At 37.6% G+C, this 15,299-nt stretch overlaps 1 protein-coding gene across 1 annotated transcript in view; it reads left to right on the forward strand.

The window, feature by feature from the left end:
• The first annotated feature begins 4,179 nt into the window (after positions 1 to 4,179).
• Positions 4,180 to 15,299, forward strand: part of emx3 (empty spiracles homeobox 3) — a 13,673-nt gene continuing 2,553 nt past the window's right edge. Inside the window, exons 1-2 of the mRNA XM_008420504.2 lie at positions 4,180 to 5,210; positions 12,858 to 13,042. Of these exons, the coding sequence (XP_008418726.1) occupies positions 4,823 to 5,210; positions 12,858 to 13,042 (573 nt within the window). The 5' untranslated portion in view covers positions 4,180 to 4,822. The remainder of the gene's footprint in view (positions 5,211 to 12,857; positions 13,043 to 15,299) is intronic.

Here is a 15,299-nt window from a genome sequence, read left to right on the forward strand (position 1 = left end):
CTGGAAACACCTGAAGAGCAGACAAAGTGCTGCTCAGATGAGCGAAACAAGCTGAAATCCTCACAGTTCTCCTTTCAGTTCGTCCGTGTCAATCTAATTACATTTTTAGTGCTAAATTTGACTTCATTAATTTTGCTGTGTTGTAATCAGGATCAGAACTACATTTTCTAAAATGTCACGTGGTACAACAGTAACCACCTTATTTAGATTTAAGTCTTAAATGTTTTGCTGTTTGTGCCAAATGTGAAATATAAATCCTCCAAAACCCAGCAGTCATAAACATTATCTTCTCAAACATCTTTGAGATTTATGTTTTACCTCCTGACATGAAGAACATGATTCATTGAGATGCAGTTGGATAACAAATGCAGTAACTCTGGTTCTGTGCATCAGCAACATAAGCTGCCTTGTAAAACCTTTTTCAGTTCGGGTCCAAACATTTCTGGTCATGAGTGTCGATCCACTCATGATCTACGCATGATTTGCGTCTTAACTACATTTTTAAGGACATCATTTATCAGTCCTTTTTCCAGCATGGAATGGCAATTTTGCCAAACAAGAATTGTGAATAACTTTTAATTTGTTGGAGGGACAAATTTACACATCCGCAAATATCCACTTAACATTTGATGAAACGTCTCTCAGGAAGGTGCACCTCAATTACAGTCTTTCTGTAAACATTAACAAACTCATGTCATATTTCTGGATATTTGATTAATTTTAAAACCCCATCTGGAACCACATCTGTATTTAATGTGATTCTAAGCCTAGTATTTTAGGGGTTGAAGTTGGTGCTTTGAAAAAGCCTCCCTAGAAAACATGCATCCCAAAGCTAGGTTGAATGAAAACTGTCCTGCTAGAGCATCCAGTCATGTCCAAGTTTCAGGCATCTAAGCTGTTAGTTTGTGATGAAGCTGAACAATTATTTGGTAAATGTGACAAAAATTAACCCATCCACATTTTACAAGACCCCCAGTCCAACTAGACGCAAAATAGCCCCACATCTTGATGCTGCCACCACCGCTGTAGTTCACAGTTGAGGCATTCCTTTTTAGCACAACAGTTTTCTTGCTTGGCTTATAAAACGGTTTGCAGAGGAGATTTAGCTTTGAAAATCAAAACTGCAGTCTGACAACCAGCAGCTGGACTACAGTATCATCGCAGCAGCAGTTTGCCCTCAGCACTTGTGCTCCAGCTCGCGTCTTTACATTTTTAAGTGCCCTTTTCACGAGGAAGGATTAAAATGTGGAAGAAAGAAATTTGCAGCTATTTCCTGTTAATATCTTTCCGTTGTTGGGCACTAATGAGGAGGAGTCGCCCCTTCACTTTCAAGAGGGCTTAGCAGCAGTTAGCAACAGCTCCAGGCTGCAGGACAATAATCGCACTTTAACTCAGCCTCACAATGACTCACACCGCTTAATTCTCCTTTTCAGAGCCGCCGGTGGAACGCCAGAGGCAAAATTAATAGATGCTAATGGCTGCCTTCCATCAAAGCAGAGCAGGATCCAAATATGCAAGTAAGGCCTATTAATTAACATGTGGAGCGGGCGGGGGAGATGGGGGGAGCGGGACGGGGAGGCAAAAGGGGCACTGTGGTTCACACGGGCCTCTGCAGGGCAGCCCATTCAGACCGGAGGCAGGGGGCCTTTGAGGGGCTTCCCGGGCCACAATTAGCGGCTCCTGAATGGGCTGGCATTTGTCCTGCAGGTCCCAAAGCTGCAGAGGAAGAGACAGGTCCGGGCCAAGCCTGGGCCTGGACTGGGCAGCGTGGGCTGAAACTAACATCTGGGCCTGGACTGCACGGCCGAACCAGGCACCAGAAACGATAAATCCAAACTGTATGTTTGAATCCAGGCAGGGTGGATGGACTAAACCAGGTTTTCTCACCTAGGCTGTACTCAGGCAAAATAAGAGCTTCATCTTTGTTCTGACAAAATTTCAACATTTAAAATCTCATATTTTTGTAGCAACATTTAATAAAACTAGGTTTTCGGAACCAAGAGCCATTCAGTCGTTACCAAAACTTCAAGTTTCATCAGACATCAGTTTTTAAGTCAAGCTCTTTAACTCATCAGTGGTAAATCCTCTGCACTGCATTGTTCCCCTGCACCTCAGTAACAGGTGCAAAAGCTGAATAACTTATTTACAGCATGCAGCCCTTATTAATACTCTGTTTCTGTAAAATAAGCTTTTCAGATATAAACTACAGAATTTCAACTAATATTGACAGATTTCAGTGTTTAACATTTGAGAGTCAAGGGAATTTTATTTGTTTATAGAAAAATCTGTTCAAAGAGGTATTCCCTTTTGTCTAGTTTTTACATAAAACTCCTCTCAGGGAACTTTTCACAACAAATAAAGTTCCCTTCTGAGAAAAAAACCAAGACTATTTTAACAAAGTTGACTTGTTTCTCTGACAACTTGGGATCAACATATAGTGTGTGAAACATTTTTTTTCCTGCTGGTACAGAAAGGATATGTGGGATAATCTAAATCCATAAATCCGTCCTAAAGACCCAAAATATGTTTTCATGATGGTTTTATAAAACAAGAAACTCTTTCCTCTGCCATTTGATTTGTTTTCATGTTACTTATTTATTGTTGTCTTTTTTCTTTGCATTAGCATTTTTATTTTATTTACGTATTTAATTATTTATTAGTTGGTACTATATATACAGCTGTATTGTAAGATGGGCTGGTTTTTGGTACTCAGATAGTTGCCGTTACACACTAGTGTTGCACTTTAGGGAAGTTTTAACAACTTATGATGGTAAAATGAAATACATTAAGTAGTCCGACTGATCTTAACTTCTGACATGCTGTGGGACATTAAGAGAGAAAGGTTCTGCTTGGTGATGTTAATCTAAACCAGTTTAATACTGCAAATATGTTTTGTGGTTTCCTGCTGGATCTTATTCAACACTTTTCCTCTGAGTTTTGTTTCATTTTAATTGTTTTTATTTGTTTTCTGTTACTTTTATTGGAATTAACAACCCAACTGCAAAAATCAATAATTTGATATAATTTTATTTCTTGTATGCCTTTTTATTATTATTATTTTTAAATGGTTTACATTTGTATTATTTTCATGACTGAAGCCTCGGATAAGTTCCAGCTGAGTTTGTCGGAATCAATTTTGACGGATGTGAAGTTAATTTGTCGACATTAGTCACAACACCAGGCTCTAACAAGACAACAAGAACAGGAAGAGGAAATGGATCTGACCTTTGACCTGCAGGGTCACTGAGAGATGCACAGACATGTTCAGAGTTCTTCTGTTGTATGTATACAACTTTGACACGGCATTACAGCAAATTCAAATTAAAATGCAATGACTCAGATGGATCTCTGTGAGTTTAACAATTTAGTTAAAAAGTATAAATACACAAAATAGAAATATGCTGAAGAAAACAGTTAAAAACATGAAACAGAAGTAGGTATAGAAAAATTTAAACCAGAATTGGACAAAATTTTGAACAAAAGTATAATCAAATTAATTCCTTATTAGGAGTAGAAAGTAAGATTATAATCCAGTAGCGGTCAAATTGAGGTTAATTTACTTTCGTTATTGTTTTTTAGTAAGCAAAAAGTCAAAGATCATAATTGGGGAAATAAAAAACTGATTAACCACATAACAAATGGAGACAAAAACAACAACTAAACATCACAACATTGATGCAAAATAACTAGGAAATGTCCCAAAGAACGAGGAAGGTCTGTCAGAAGTGCAGCAAAAAAGTAAAAAGGAAATAAAAATACAAATAACCACAAAAATCAGAGACGGAAATAAAACTCACTAAAGAGGCACGGAAGATTAAACTAAAAGAAACACAGAATTGAAAAAAAAAAAAAAAAACGAAACTACATGAAAACAAAATTATTTTTTGAAAGAACAAACGTTGAAAAAATATTATTTACAGTAAGTAAAACTATTGAAAAGAAAACTAACGAAGCTACAAAATCAACAACAATAAATAGAAATATAACATACAAACTAAAACTTTATTTGTAATAAATACGACTTTCATTAACCACAAAAAATGTTAGTGCTCTAATTAATTAAACAAAACCAAAACAATATTTAGAGAAGAAGCAAATACGCGCTGTGGTGAGTGATATATTCAGCGGTCAAAAATGACACAAACTGAGAGAATAAAACAAGACACATCATAACATGGCAGCAAAGCAAAACCGCACTTTTTTTTGTTGTTGTTTTGTTTGAAAACCCGAATATTTTTCAGCACTTTAAATCGAACATGAGCCACTCATTGCTGATGAGTTTTAATTAGCGTGCCTATTAATAATATTTGTTATGACCTCACATTAATCATCCTCATCATCACTGTCAGTCATTATCATCACCACCTTTGACATCCTCCTCCTCCTCCTCATCCACCCCGTCGACAAAATGGCTGTGGCAGTGGCCGCCTCTGCGCATGCTCACAGCACACCTCCGGCAGGTATGTGCGCTCGTGCAGGCTCTCCCGGTTCATCAGACTCCAGCATGAGGCGGCAGCAGGTTCGTGGAGACACCCACTGATCCGAGGCTCACACGCTCAAACTCGGCTGCAGCAGCTCGGAGACTCCGCGCGGTTCCCCAAATCCGGATCAAGTTTGTGATTTTTGCTGACGTTCTGCAGCGGAGAGAGGAAACTCTCGGGAGCTCAAATCTGGAATTTACGCACGGCTGGTGCGCACAGGCCGACAATCGGGAAGAGTTATGGGGGGACTGGGAATCTGAACCCCAAGAGTCCGAAGGACTGGACTAACTGGACGCGAATAATTGAAATTCTTCTTCATCCTCTACGCTCAGGTGCTCACCATGTTCCAACACAGTAATAACAAGAAATGTTTCACCATAGAGTCTCTGGTGGGGAAGGATGCGAGCAGCCACAGCGGCGGCGGCGGGGGCAGCTCCGGGGATGAGCCCATCCGGCCCACTGCGCTCCGGTTCCCGGACTCTCTGCACCCGGCTTCAGCCACCGGGGTCTTCGGCTCCTGCTTCCAGGGGGGCAGCGGGAGGACTTTGTTCTCTGCCGGGCCGGACATGATGTTGCAGGAGACCGGGACGCACACGCAGAGCCCCGGCGGGCTCCCGCTGCACCCGCTGCAGATCCCCCCTCAGAGCTTCTTCAGCCCGCAGCATCGGGACGCGCTCAGCTTCTACCCCTGGGTGCTGCGGAGCCGCTTCCTGGGTCACCGCTTCCAAGGTGAGCCGAGGGCGCTCCGCCGCCGCTTCACTCAACTTTTCCTCCTCCGTATTCAGTTTGTCGTTGCTTTATCTCTGCTGATTTTCTAAAATTCATCCATTCCAGAAACATGTTTTTTTTTTGACACTGACTAAACACAACTTTGCTTCACGTGTACAGATTAAAGCTCAGTTTGTTGCATTTCTTATTATTTGGAAACTTCCCTCCCTCTCGCAGAATTGAACTATGCTACATATAAAGTGTATCTCTGGTCTTTCCCAAGCTTGGATGTTTTCTTGGCTTTATGAGGTAGAATGGAGCTGAATGGCGTTTATCATTAGCGCTGCATCACAGATCAATGACAACTATAAATAGATCATTTTGTTTTATTCATTAAAATAATTGTCTTGTTTCTGGTCGAAAAGCAGTGGAAGCTTTCAGCAAACATTTTGTGGGTTTGTTTCTTTTATTTTCTTTTTCTCTTCTTTTTTTTTTGCTTTAATTGATAACCAGTTGAAGGTACGTTCGGGGCACGTGCAGCTGATCATATCAGTGATCAGAAAGTGTGTGTAAAGCAAAGCAGCTGAAGGTCCGACCCAGATCAGAAGTTCACAACGCAGATAGGATTTTCACTAAATGATGGTTAATATATTTTTATCATAAGCGGTGAATTTATTTTAGCCGTAAAATAATAGAAGTGAGTAAATACAGTAAAGCGGTTATTAACATAATTAGGGAAAAAACAATGTTTTTTTCCCTAATTATTTGTGGGACTATATTGAACTTAGAATTAAAAAAAACTAAATCGTAAATCAACGTCTTAGAAAAAAACCCCCAGCGTACTAAACCAATTAAAAAAAAAAGAACGGAATGAAGGGAAAAATTAAAGCAATAAATAAATAAATACATTTATTTATTTAAGTTTTCTAGTTTAAACTAGAAAACTTTTGCAAATTAATTTCTACAAATAAAATGTTATAATTTTGTCAGACTGTTTCAGACTATTTTTAATTGTATTTTTCGTTTTAGACACAAAAACAAACATCTACACTTAAAAAGAAGTGTTTATTAAAAATATAAATAAAATAAAATTACAAAATGACGGGGTTATCTTTTTTTCTCCCATTTTAAAATCCTACAAGTTTGAGTAAAGTTTTCTGACTCCCCGTGAACTCATGTCACACCTGCGCCGTTTCATCACGGCTTGAACAAAATTTGTGCTCAGTTATTCAATTCATTTATTGGTTGATTAAAAGGGTCACAGTTTTTCTACTTGTTTGTTTAACTCTTTACTGCAACTTCTATCATTTTTTTAAAATAGTTTCTCTTTTCGAAACCTAATTGTCAATGTGTATACAATTCTAAATCAGTCATGAAATAAAACTTTATTTCAAATGCTTGTCCATATATTTATTTAATTAAACGTTTAGAAACGATCAAACTGTCAGAGCAAATAAATCACATTTAAACACAACTTGAAGCCAGAAGGAGAAATCATTTTAAACCATTATGATTCATCATCATCATCATCATCATCATTTTATTCGACCTTAATTGAGACATTATTCAAATTCCTACTTGGTTAAAATTTTATTGAAGTAATTTATGATTGCAAAAAAGATTTCATAATAGACATTGTAATTAAAAAACAAACAAAAAAAATACAGTCATACATTTTTTAAAATTTTTATTTTTCAATAAAAATAGTAAAAAAGTATATATTCATACGTTTCAGAAAATAATAATTCATACAATCTCAGATTTTAAATAAAACACATTATGCAATAACTATAAAATCATAAAATTTTATGTAGCATTCTATATCAGGCTGCCCAGTGCCACATGATGTGATTTCAATAAAAAGTTAGAAAAGAGGCAAAATTAGCACAATTAAGTTTTTTAGAAGAATTTCTAAAATACCATTTGAACATCCTAAAGTTCAGACTTTTTTAGCGTCTTTTAGTTTGAATTACCAATTAAATTTTTTCAAATGGATTTTTAAATATATTTTAATCCCAGCAGCTCCTTTGATGACTTATAATTAACGTTATTATTTTAAGGGTTTCATAAAAAAAAAAAAAAAAAACAGAAATGCAGATTTGAACATTTACAAAGGGAACATTTGTCGCTGTTTTATTTGACATTTATTCATTACATTTTATCTTAGGAGAACATTTCTGCTGCAGATAACTTCAGCCTTGCAACACAGGCAGCCAAAAGAACTACTTTCAGAAGCGGATGAATCTGACTCTCAGAGTGGGTTTGAGGTGTCTCTACCTGTCCCACTCAGGTGGTCCCATTAACCCTTTCTCGTCCACCTCCTCTTCCTCTGTCTACTCCACCTCCTCTCATACAGATGCATTTTTCTTCATTATGCGGAAGCAGCTGACAGCCTCACTTCTCTTGCAGCTCCTGCTTCTCCGGCTCCAGTTTACAGCATGGAACAGTTTCACTGTCCTTGTCCTCACTTCTGCGTGACATGAAACATTAGCACTCACTAAATATAAAAACACATCACATATTACACTGTAATGCTTTTATTTAACAAGAACTAAATCAAAACAGAAAATCAATGTGTAAAAGGAGTCATTTCTCATGATCTAACTGCTTGTAGAATCAACTTTACCGCAATAAATCCAGTCATTTTCGAATTGAATCTACTTGGTTCTCATGTGAAAGTCGGGAAATTGTGGCCCAGTCGTCTTTCCAGCACTGCTTTAGTTTATTGAACTTTGTTTCTACAAAGCTATCTTAAGGTCCAGCCACAGACTGAGGTTGGGATGTTGGTTTTTTTCTTCTTCAGTCGTTCTGCTGTGTTTCTGATCATCGTCCTGTCGATGACCCAGTTTTATCGAGTTTCCTACAGAAGAGTTTACATTCAAGTTTGTGTGGTTGTAAAACCAGCCCAGATCATCAGCTCTCCAACACTGTGCTTTGCGGTTTATACACTCAGTCTTTAGTAATGATCATGTCTTGCACCGGGGTTGAGCATTTAACACGCTAACTTGCAGAGTCTGAGATGAAGCTCTTGCATGTTTTGTTATTAATTGATGGAGTTCAGATCATTCAGTTTGATGGACAGATATGTTTCTCTTAAATTGCTGATGTTTTTATTCTTTTGCATTGTGCTAACTCACTTCAGTGTGCCCCAGAGCCAGGAAGTGCCAAAGAGTCATCATTTAATAGATTAACAAGAGTGGACTTTCACTCAGATTTTTTTCTTTCTTTCAGTTTTTGTCAAAAAAAAAAAAAAAGTATGTTGAAAGCATATGTGTAGCTTAGTCAGGATCATTCATACTTCCCCAGATTTAAAAAAAATAAAAATAAAAAACATCTGTCAGGTTTTATTCACAACCTATGAAGCTGTTTTAAAAAGTTCACTTCATCTGTTTTACATTCTGGTTTTAGAGCAAAGTGTCTTTGTTTGGATGCTACCATGTGTTTTGAAAGTAACTGCAAGGAAGTAAAAGTTATAATTTGCTTGTGAATGACACACTAGCAGCCATAGTGGTGTTTTTTAAATGTATTTATTTATTTAGGAAATTTGTCACTGTTCTTTCTGCAAAAAAAAGCATAATCAGAGAGTCGATGTGGCAAAGCTTGTTTTTATGTAGTTTGTTGTTAAATCATTGCTGGAGTTGTTTAGTTTTCTGCTTTGAGCAAAGCTTTATGTTTGCACAGATTAGGCCTTTCTTTACTGATATCCTATTTCTTTGAGGTCAGGCCTGTTAATACTGATCTTAACCAGTTCCATGAAATAAACTCAATTTTTTGATAGCTCCAAGAGATTTAAACCTAAATGAAAGAATTAATTTACGTGTCAGGGTAACTTCAGCTGCTCAGAAAGACAAATGCTTAAATGTCTCAGAACTATAACTGAGAAACGCTTTCCTATATAGAGGTGACTGATGAGACATTAACCTGATGAAAGCTGAGAATTTATTCTTAGAAAGGACAGAAGCTGTGGCTTAGCTGCAGGCTGTGTTAAAGTGCAGCGGGGTTTAATATCTAGCCCAATCAGCTGCTTCATCTGCTCAGCACAATGCATCAAGTGAGTTCTGGGGTTACTACTGAAGGCTCCAAGTTAAACATTTCTATTCCTTTAGCCGAGGAATAGAAATGACAGTAATCTCAAGATCGCCGGCTGTTTCTCCTGAAGTTTTATTTATCCTGATTCAGCGATGCCTCTCTGTTGTCCTCTGAGTTTCTGCTGTTGCTCATCCTTGTTCTGCATCTCTGATGAAGGTTCATTCAGAGTTTATTGAGTTCCATGGCCTCCCTATTTGAACGGCTTAATTTAAAAAGGGATACTGCAGCGGCGTCTGTAGGAGACTAAATGCTAATTTATAATAAACATGCGTCTTAAAATTTAAATAAATAAATAGACATGCATCTTATCAACATTAATAAAAACAAAAACAAACTGTTCTCTGTTTGTGCTGCACAACGAAGCGTATTTTACAGATGGTAAAATAAAAAGGACCAGAAATCTGGTCCTGAAGATTTTTCTGTTCTTGTTCATATCAAAATCAAAGATGTCACTTTACTTCCCATATACGCTGTTAGCTGCTGATTAAACTTTTCAAATATCTCAATATCCATTTTAATCTCTTTAATTTGGTTAAAACCGGAAAATGAGGAGAAAATTAGAAGTAGATGTTGAATTCTTCAGTTTTGCGAATAAATTTTTAGCGATTCGAGCAGTTGCTACATTAAAGCATCATTTGACGTTGAACAGAAATATTTGCAAACCATGACGGCCACTAGTCACGGCTCTGAATTTGCATGTGAATAAGACGGCTAACGCCAGATAAAAGGTGCCCGGTACGTGCCGGCTCTCCGCCCGCCATCATTGTCGCGCAGCCCGCTCTTTTGCGTAGAGCGTGATGGCGGCCGCAACTCCTTTTCAGCGTGCTAAAAGGAACCCGAGCGTATATTTGTTTGTATGTAAAAACGTATTGATGAATTTACGTGCAATTTCAATAAACATTCAGGAAAAATAAAAGCAGAAGCTGCGGGTCGGTTTGGAGCGAAGAAACAAAGAAACCGTTTCAGCGTCGCTGTCACACGGATTTTTTAACCACTTCGCCTCGTAAACAAATGAGACTCGAGTTCGCCCCGAAAGTGAGAAGGCTAGCTTTAGCACCTCAGTAAAATTAGAGAAACCGAGATGGAAAAACGCAAAAAACGATCTGCATGGAAACGAAGTCGGTTAGCGCCTTAAAGAGACGGATTTTATGGCTTGAGTTAGCAATGCTGCAGCTGGTTAAAATGTTTTTCATTTGTGGTTTGAACATCGAAACGTAAGTTTGCTTCTTGGCTACAACAAAACAAATATCGGTCCCTCATGAAAAATAGATTGTCGATCTCAATGAAGTTTTTATTTGGTTAAATAAAGGTTATTATTGGTTTCAAATATGGTTTGAAATGCTAAAACATATTCTTTTGATAAAAATACATTATAAACCCATAACTTATATATAAATATTTCTCGTTTAAAATTAAAACCTTATCTTTTTAGTTGTTTTTGCAACTTATTTTCTTCAAAGGATTTAAAAATATATATTTTTGAATTTCTGAATTTAAATATTTCTACGCCCCGATTGAGATGCTGACTTTTTTATTTTTAGATTCTAATTTAAGATATATCAAAACACAAGAGTCATGTCAGGAGCTCCATAGGATTTATTTTCTGTCAGTCAATCAGAGTCTCCCCAGCATCTGTGTTTTCGTTCATTTGCACTCACTGACTGACTTTAAATCACAGAACATTATAGATATTTAAAATGGGCGTTCATCTCTTCTGTTTTAAACATCTTCCTCACAGACTGAATCATGTTAATCTAAAGAACAAACAGCAATAGTTTCTAAATGTTTCACATGCAAAAAAAAAAAAAGAAAAAAAGAAACTTCCTCACTGAGGTTCTGAAATATTATCAGAACCTTTTTTGTTTCTGCACCAGAAATGAAACCCAGCAGAGCAACAGGATCCACAACCAGAACTCTGGGATCTGAGCAAACCCTTCCACGATTCTCCTGGTCTTTTTTTATATTTCCTGATGAGCGTTTCAATTTCAGTTTGCGGCTCAACTCCTGATTCAGATGCAAATGTCAAACAGACAAGGTGTTTGTTCAGATTAGGCAGAACAAATAGACACACAAAGGCGTGTTGCAACAACTGGGAGCTCTGCAGCTTCTGATTTTAGCTCAGTTCAGAAATAAAACCGAAGAAGTGATCAGCGCATGTCTAGAAATGGTGAATTTGGCTTTTAGGGACATTTCCGTGTTGGAATAATGTGGAAAAGGACTTCCTCCATGTTCATATCCTCACCATGCAGGGCAAAGAGAGAGACATCAGTCAGTCTGACTGTTCAGTTCTCAGAAGTTTTGGACTTTCTTGACTTTCTTTCAGTTCCAGTTTTGTTTTGATGGGAAAAAAAGTAACTGATTGCAGCTGAAATGTTTGAATCTTGAAAGACAGGTTAATCTGAATAAATCCAGTAAAACGTCTATTTATATCAGCACTTCAAATCAAAAAGTGAAACTCTTCCAAAAACACAGTACACACAGTGTTCATTTCTATTCATTTTGAAAACTCTGGCTTAACGCTATCAAAAAACAAGAATTCAGTTTTTCAGAAAATTAGATATAAGACCAATAAAATAAATGATTTTCAACACTTTTAGGTATGAATTTAAAAACCATGCTGACCCATGGGAACTGAAGTTCAAGGGCTCTTTTAGACACTTAGTATAAGCTCATGTGAAATGTTACACTTAAACTACCAAAAAGTTATCACCATCATATTTATCAAACACTAGCCAGTTTCTCTAAAGAAGTTAAAGAAATTAGTACATGACCTATTCACTAAATGTGTAAATATCTGAAGGGTTCCAAACATCTGACTCCTGACTATAGTAATATTTATAGTTGTGGTAAAAATGACACTATTTTTAGAGTCTAGATTTTCATGTACTTTATAAGTATCTACATGCATGACCTTATTTTTTCAAATTTTTTTTGCATTTATTTATCACAGTCAGCTCGTGTCTCTGCTTTAATAGACCTGACTTAAATAACTGTAAAACCTGTGTAGAACTTGATTCACATTTATTGGACCAGAGGAAAATTTCAAAGTTTGTGGAACAGTCGAACTCAAGGACGAATCTGAAACCGCACTTCTGCTCAGCTACACTATCAGCTAAACACTATTTTTAAAATTATGTTACTGAAATAAATGAACCTTTCAATGACACTCTAATTTATCAACAATAAAAGGCGCTGACTTCAGCCTTTCAGGCTGCATGCAGGGCGGTCTTTAGCCTCCAGATAAGATTCAGGACCAAATACGGCATTCCAACTTTTCTTCTCATCAAAGAATGAAAAAGGAGGATGTCAGGCCACAGTGCAGATGAGAAAAACATCAGAATGTGATTTTGAACATGCCTTTGGATTTGCATCATAAGTTGTCTGGTTAAATAAGCTCTTGATTTAGTGTAGCTTTTTGTTTCCAATCTACTTTTTATTTTTTACTTTTTCACAATTTTATTTTCATTAATCATTACCTAGTGGTCCTGCAGATACATTATATTTTACTGCAGAGTGGCAAGAAAAGAAGTCAACTGAATATCTGGAGTTAAGACTGATTGACTTTCGTTTGTTTTTCAGGAGAGGACAGCAGTCCAGAGAACCTGTTGCTTCACGGTCCGTTCTCCAGAAAGCCCAAACGGATCCGGACGGCTTTCTCACCTTCCCAGCTGCTGCGCTTGGAGCGAGCTTTTGAAAAAAACCATTACGTAGTCGGAGCTGAGAGGAAGCAACTGGCGAGTGGGCTGTGCTTGACTGAGACACAGGTGAGGCATCTTGGAAATAGAGGCAGAGGTGCATGATGGGACGGTTCAGACAAGATGTTTGTTATGGTAAATACTAAAGTTAGACAAGAAAAGCTGACAGTGCTGAGTTAAAGTCCTGAAGCAACAGATCTGCCTTAAAGCAGCCACATCTTTTTTATAATAATCTTGTATTTTTAATTTTTTTAGTTTGATGTTTCTTTTGTTACTGACAGTCTATACAAAAGAAACAACTGGATCCCATTTCTGGAGCTGAATATGTTAAGAATAGGACAGTTTCTGACAGATGGTAAATGAGATTTCAGTTTTAACAGTTACTGACAACTGTGGAAATAATGAACTAGTGGGACACAGAAATCACTGCAGATATGACTGATATTTTTTCAGAACAGATAAAGAAATGAGTTTTGGCAAATCAGTTCAGCTTACAGAGTCTTGCCTTAAGCTCCGCCTGAGTTTGACTTCTACCTGAATAATTATTTTTAAAAGCAGAGTAAAGCAACCAGGTTTACCAAAGTATACCAAGGAAGATTTTTCTTCTTTTGTAATTCACCTGATATATTGGATACCAACCTTTGATTCAAATACAGACTGACGGGGATCTATTCTTATCTTATCACATTATACATTTCTTTGCAGAAAATTTTGGTAAAGCTACACTGCAGCTGTTGCTTAGTCAAGATTGATCAATAAACAGATCCACATGGTTAAAAAATAAAAAGCTGATTAATCAAAGACACTGAAGTGATTTTAACCGCTCAGCCTGGACTCTTGTTGCACATTTATGTCATGCCGCTTGTACAGTACGCCTCTCATGTGTGTTGATGCATTTTCAGGGCACACCACCAATCATACTATAAATACTTGGCTGTCATCTAGAGGATAGAACTATGCCAAATCATGACTAAATTAATAATCTGCACACTAAATGCACACACACACACGTATATATGCTGCATTGCTCAGTGGCATGCATTGTTAGCTGTGATGTCAGTGTGTGTTCTTTGCGTTGTGAGGAATGCTGAGTAGGCAATTAGTCAGCGAACTCCTCCTTTTCTCAGGATGGTCTTTGTCATCAATCGGCGTGGTGGTTGGACTCCTGACGCCAGTGAAACGACGTGATTCATAAATTATGAGCTCATTTCACAACAACAGACAGGAAGAGAAAGACGCAGCTCTGCCAGTCACTTGCCAGCAGCGGTTATTAATCACTCATAAATCACAGCTTTGTGCAATCAGAGCGCCTTTACAGGCATTAATGATCAAGTGATCAACGTTCCTGCGGGACATCTCAGGGCTAGGATCCAAGTAAGCGGCAATAAATTTTTAATTCTTACTGCTGGGGGCCACAAGGGGCCCTGCAGAGAAAAAGTGACTCAGGTCTTATATAAATCTACCTAATTTATGTTAGTTTTCGTAAGAATCATCACTATTGCGTTAAACAATTGAATCTTTACACTAAGAGTGGAAAATTCTGGTGCTGTGCATGTTTTAGATGTTTGATTTTGATGTGTGAACAGAACTGCTCACCAGGAAAGCATGTCATTTTTGGATCTGACTGATCCAAAGTGTTCATGCAAAATGTTGCAAAACAATTTCCATTCTACCATCCTGCACAACTCTGCTCTCAGTGCTCCATCTGACATTTCTCCCATTGATCTAGATTTTTCTGGTACGATTTCTAAGATCAGTGAGCAGAAGGATAATTTGTGAACACCGATGCACTGTTTTAAAATTGTGGTCCGCTTGTAGTTTTAGCAGTGGCAGCACATGAAGCTGTTCAGTACATGCTCTTGCAAATATTGAGTTAACATTAACGACCATCTCATTCAGCTCAACACTTCTCTTTTCGCAGTGGCAACATTATTTTTTTTACCTTGCAGGCAATTTCTGGTAAGCTTCATAGCATCATAGTCAAATATGATCAACTGCTTAAAATTTAAATCTTCAACAGGGCCCACGACTCCAGCAAGCAATTGTTTCTCAATAGCTGAGGGTCTGGACCTTCTTTGCAGAGCAACACAGAAAAAAAGACAGTGGTTTTTATCAGGCTATGTCTTTCAGACTGGGTATAAATCTTTCTTTCCTCACCACAAATAGCGTTTAAAGTGAGGCAGGCTTGCTGCACGATGCTCGCAAAAGAGTTTTTTCCCTGGTCATTTTTGCACCACAGAGATGCTTCCTTTCATGCTAATAATTTCCTAGATGTTAGCAGCCTAGTCGCATTTCCTTTCCTTGGCATGGGACCATGCATGAGACC

The sequence above is a fragment of the Poecilia reticulata genome, linkage group LG10 (assembly GCF_000633615.1).
Source record: "Poecilia reticulata strain Guanapo linkage group LG10, Guppy_female_1.0+MT, whole genome shotgun sequence".
Taxonomy (NCBI): domain Eukaryota; kingdom Metazoa; phylum Chordata; class Actinopteri; order Cyprinodontiformes; family Poeciliidae; genus Poecilia; species Poecilia reticulata.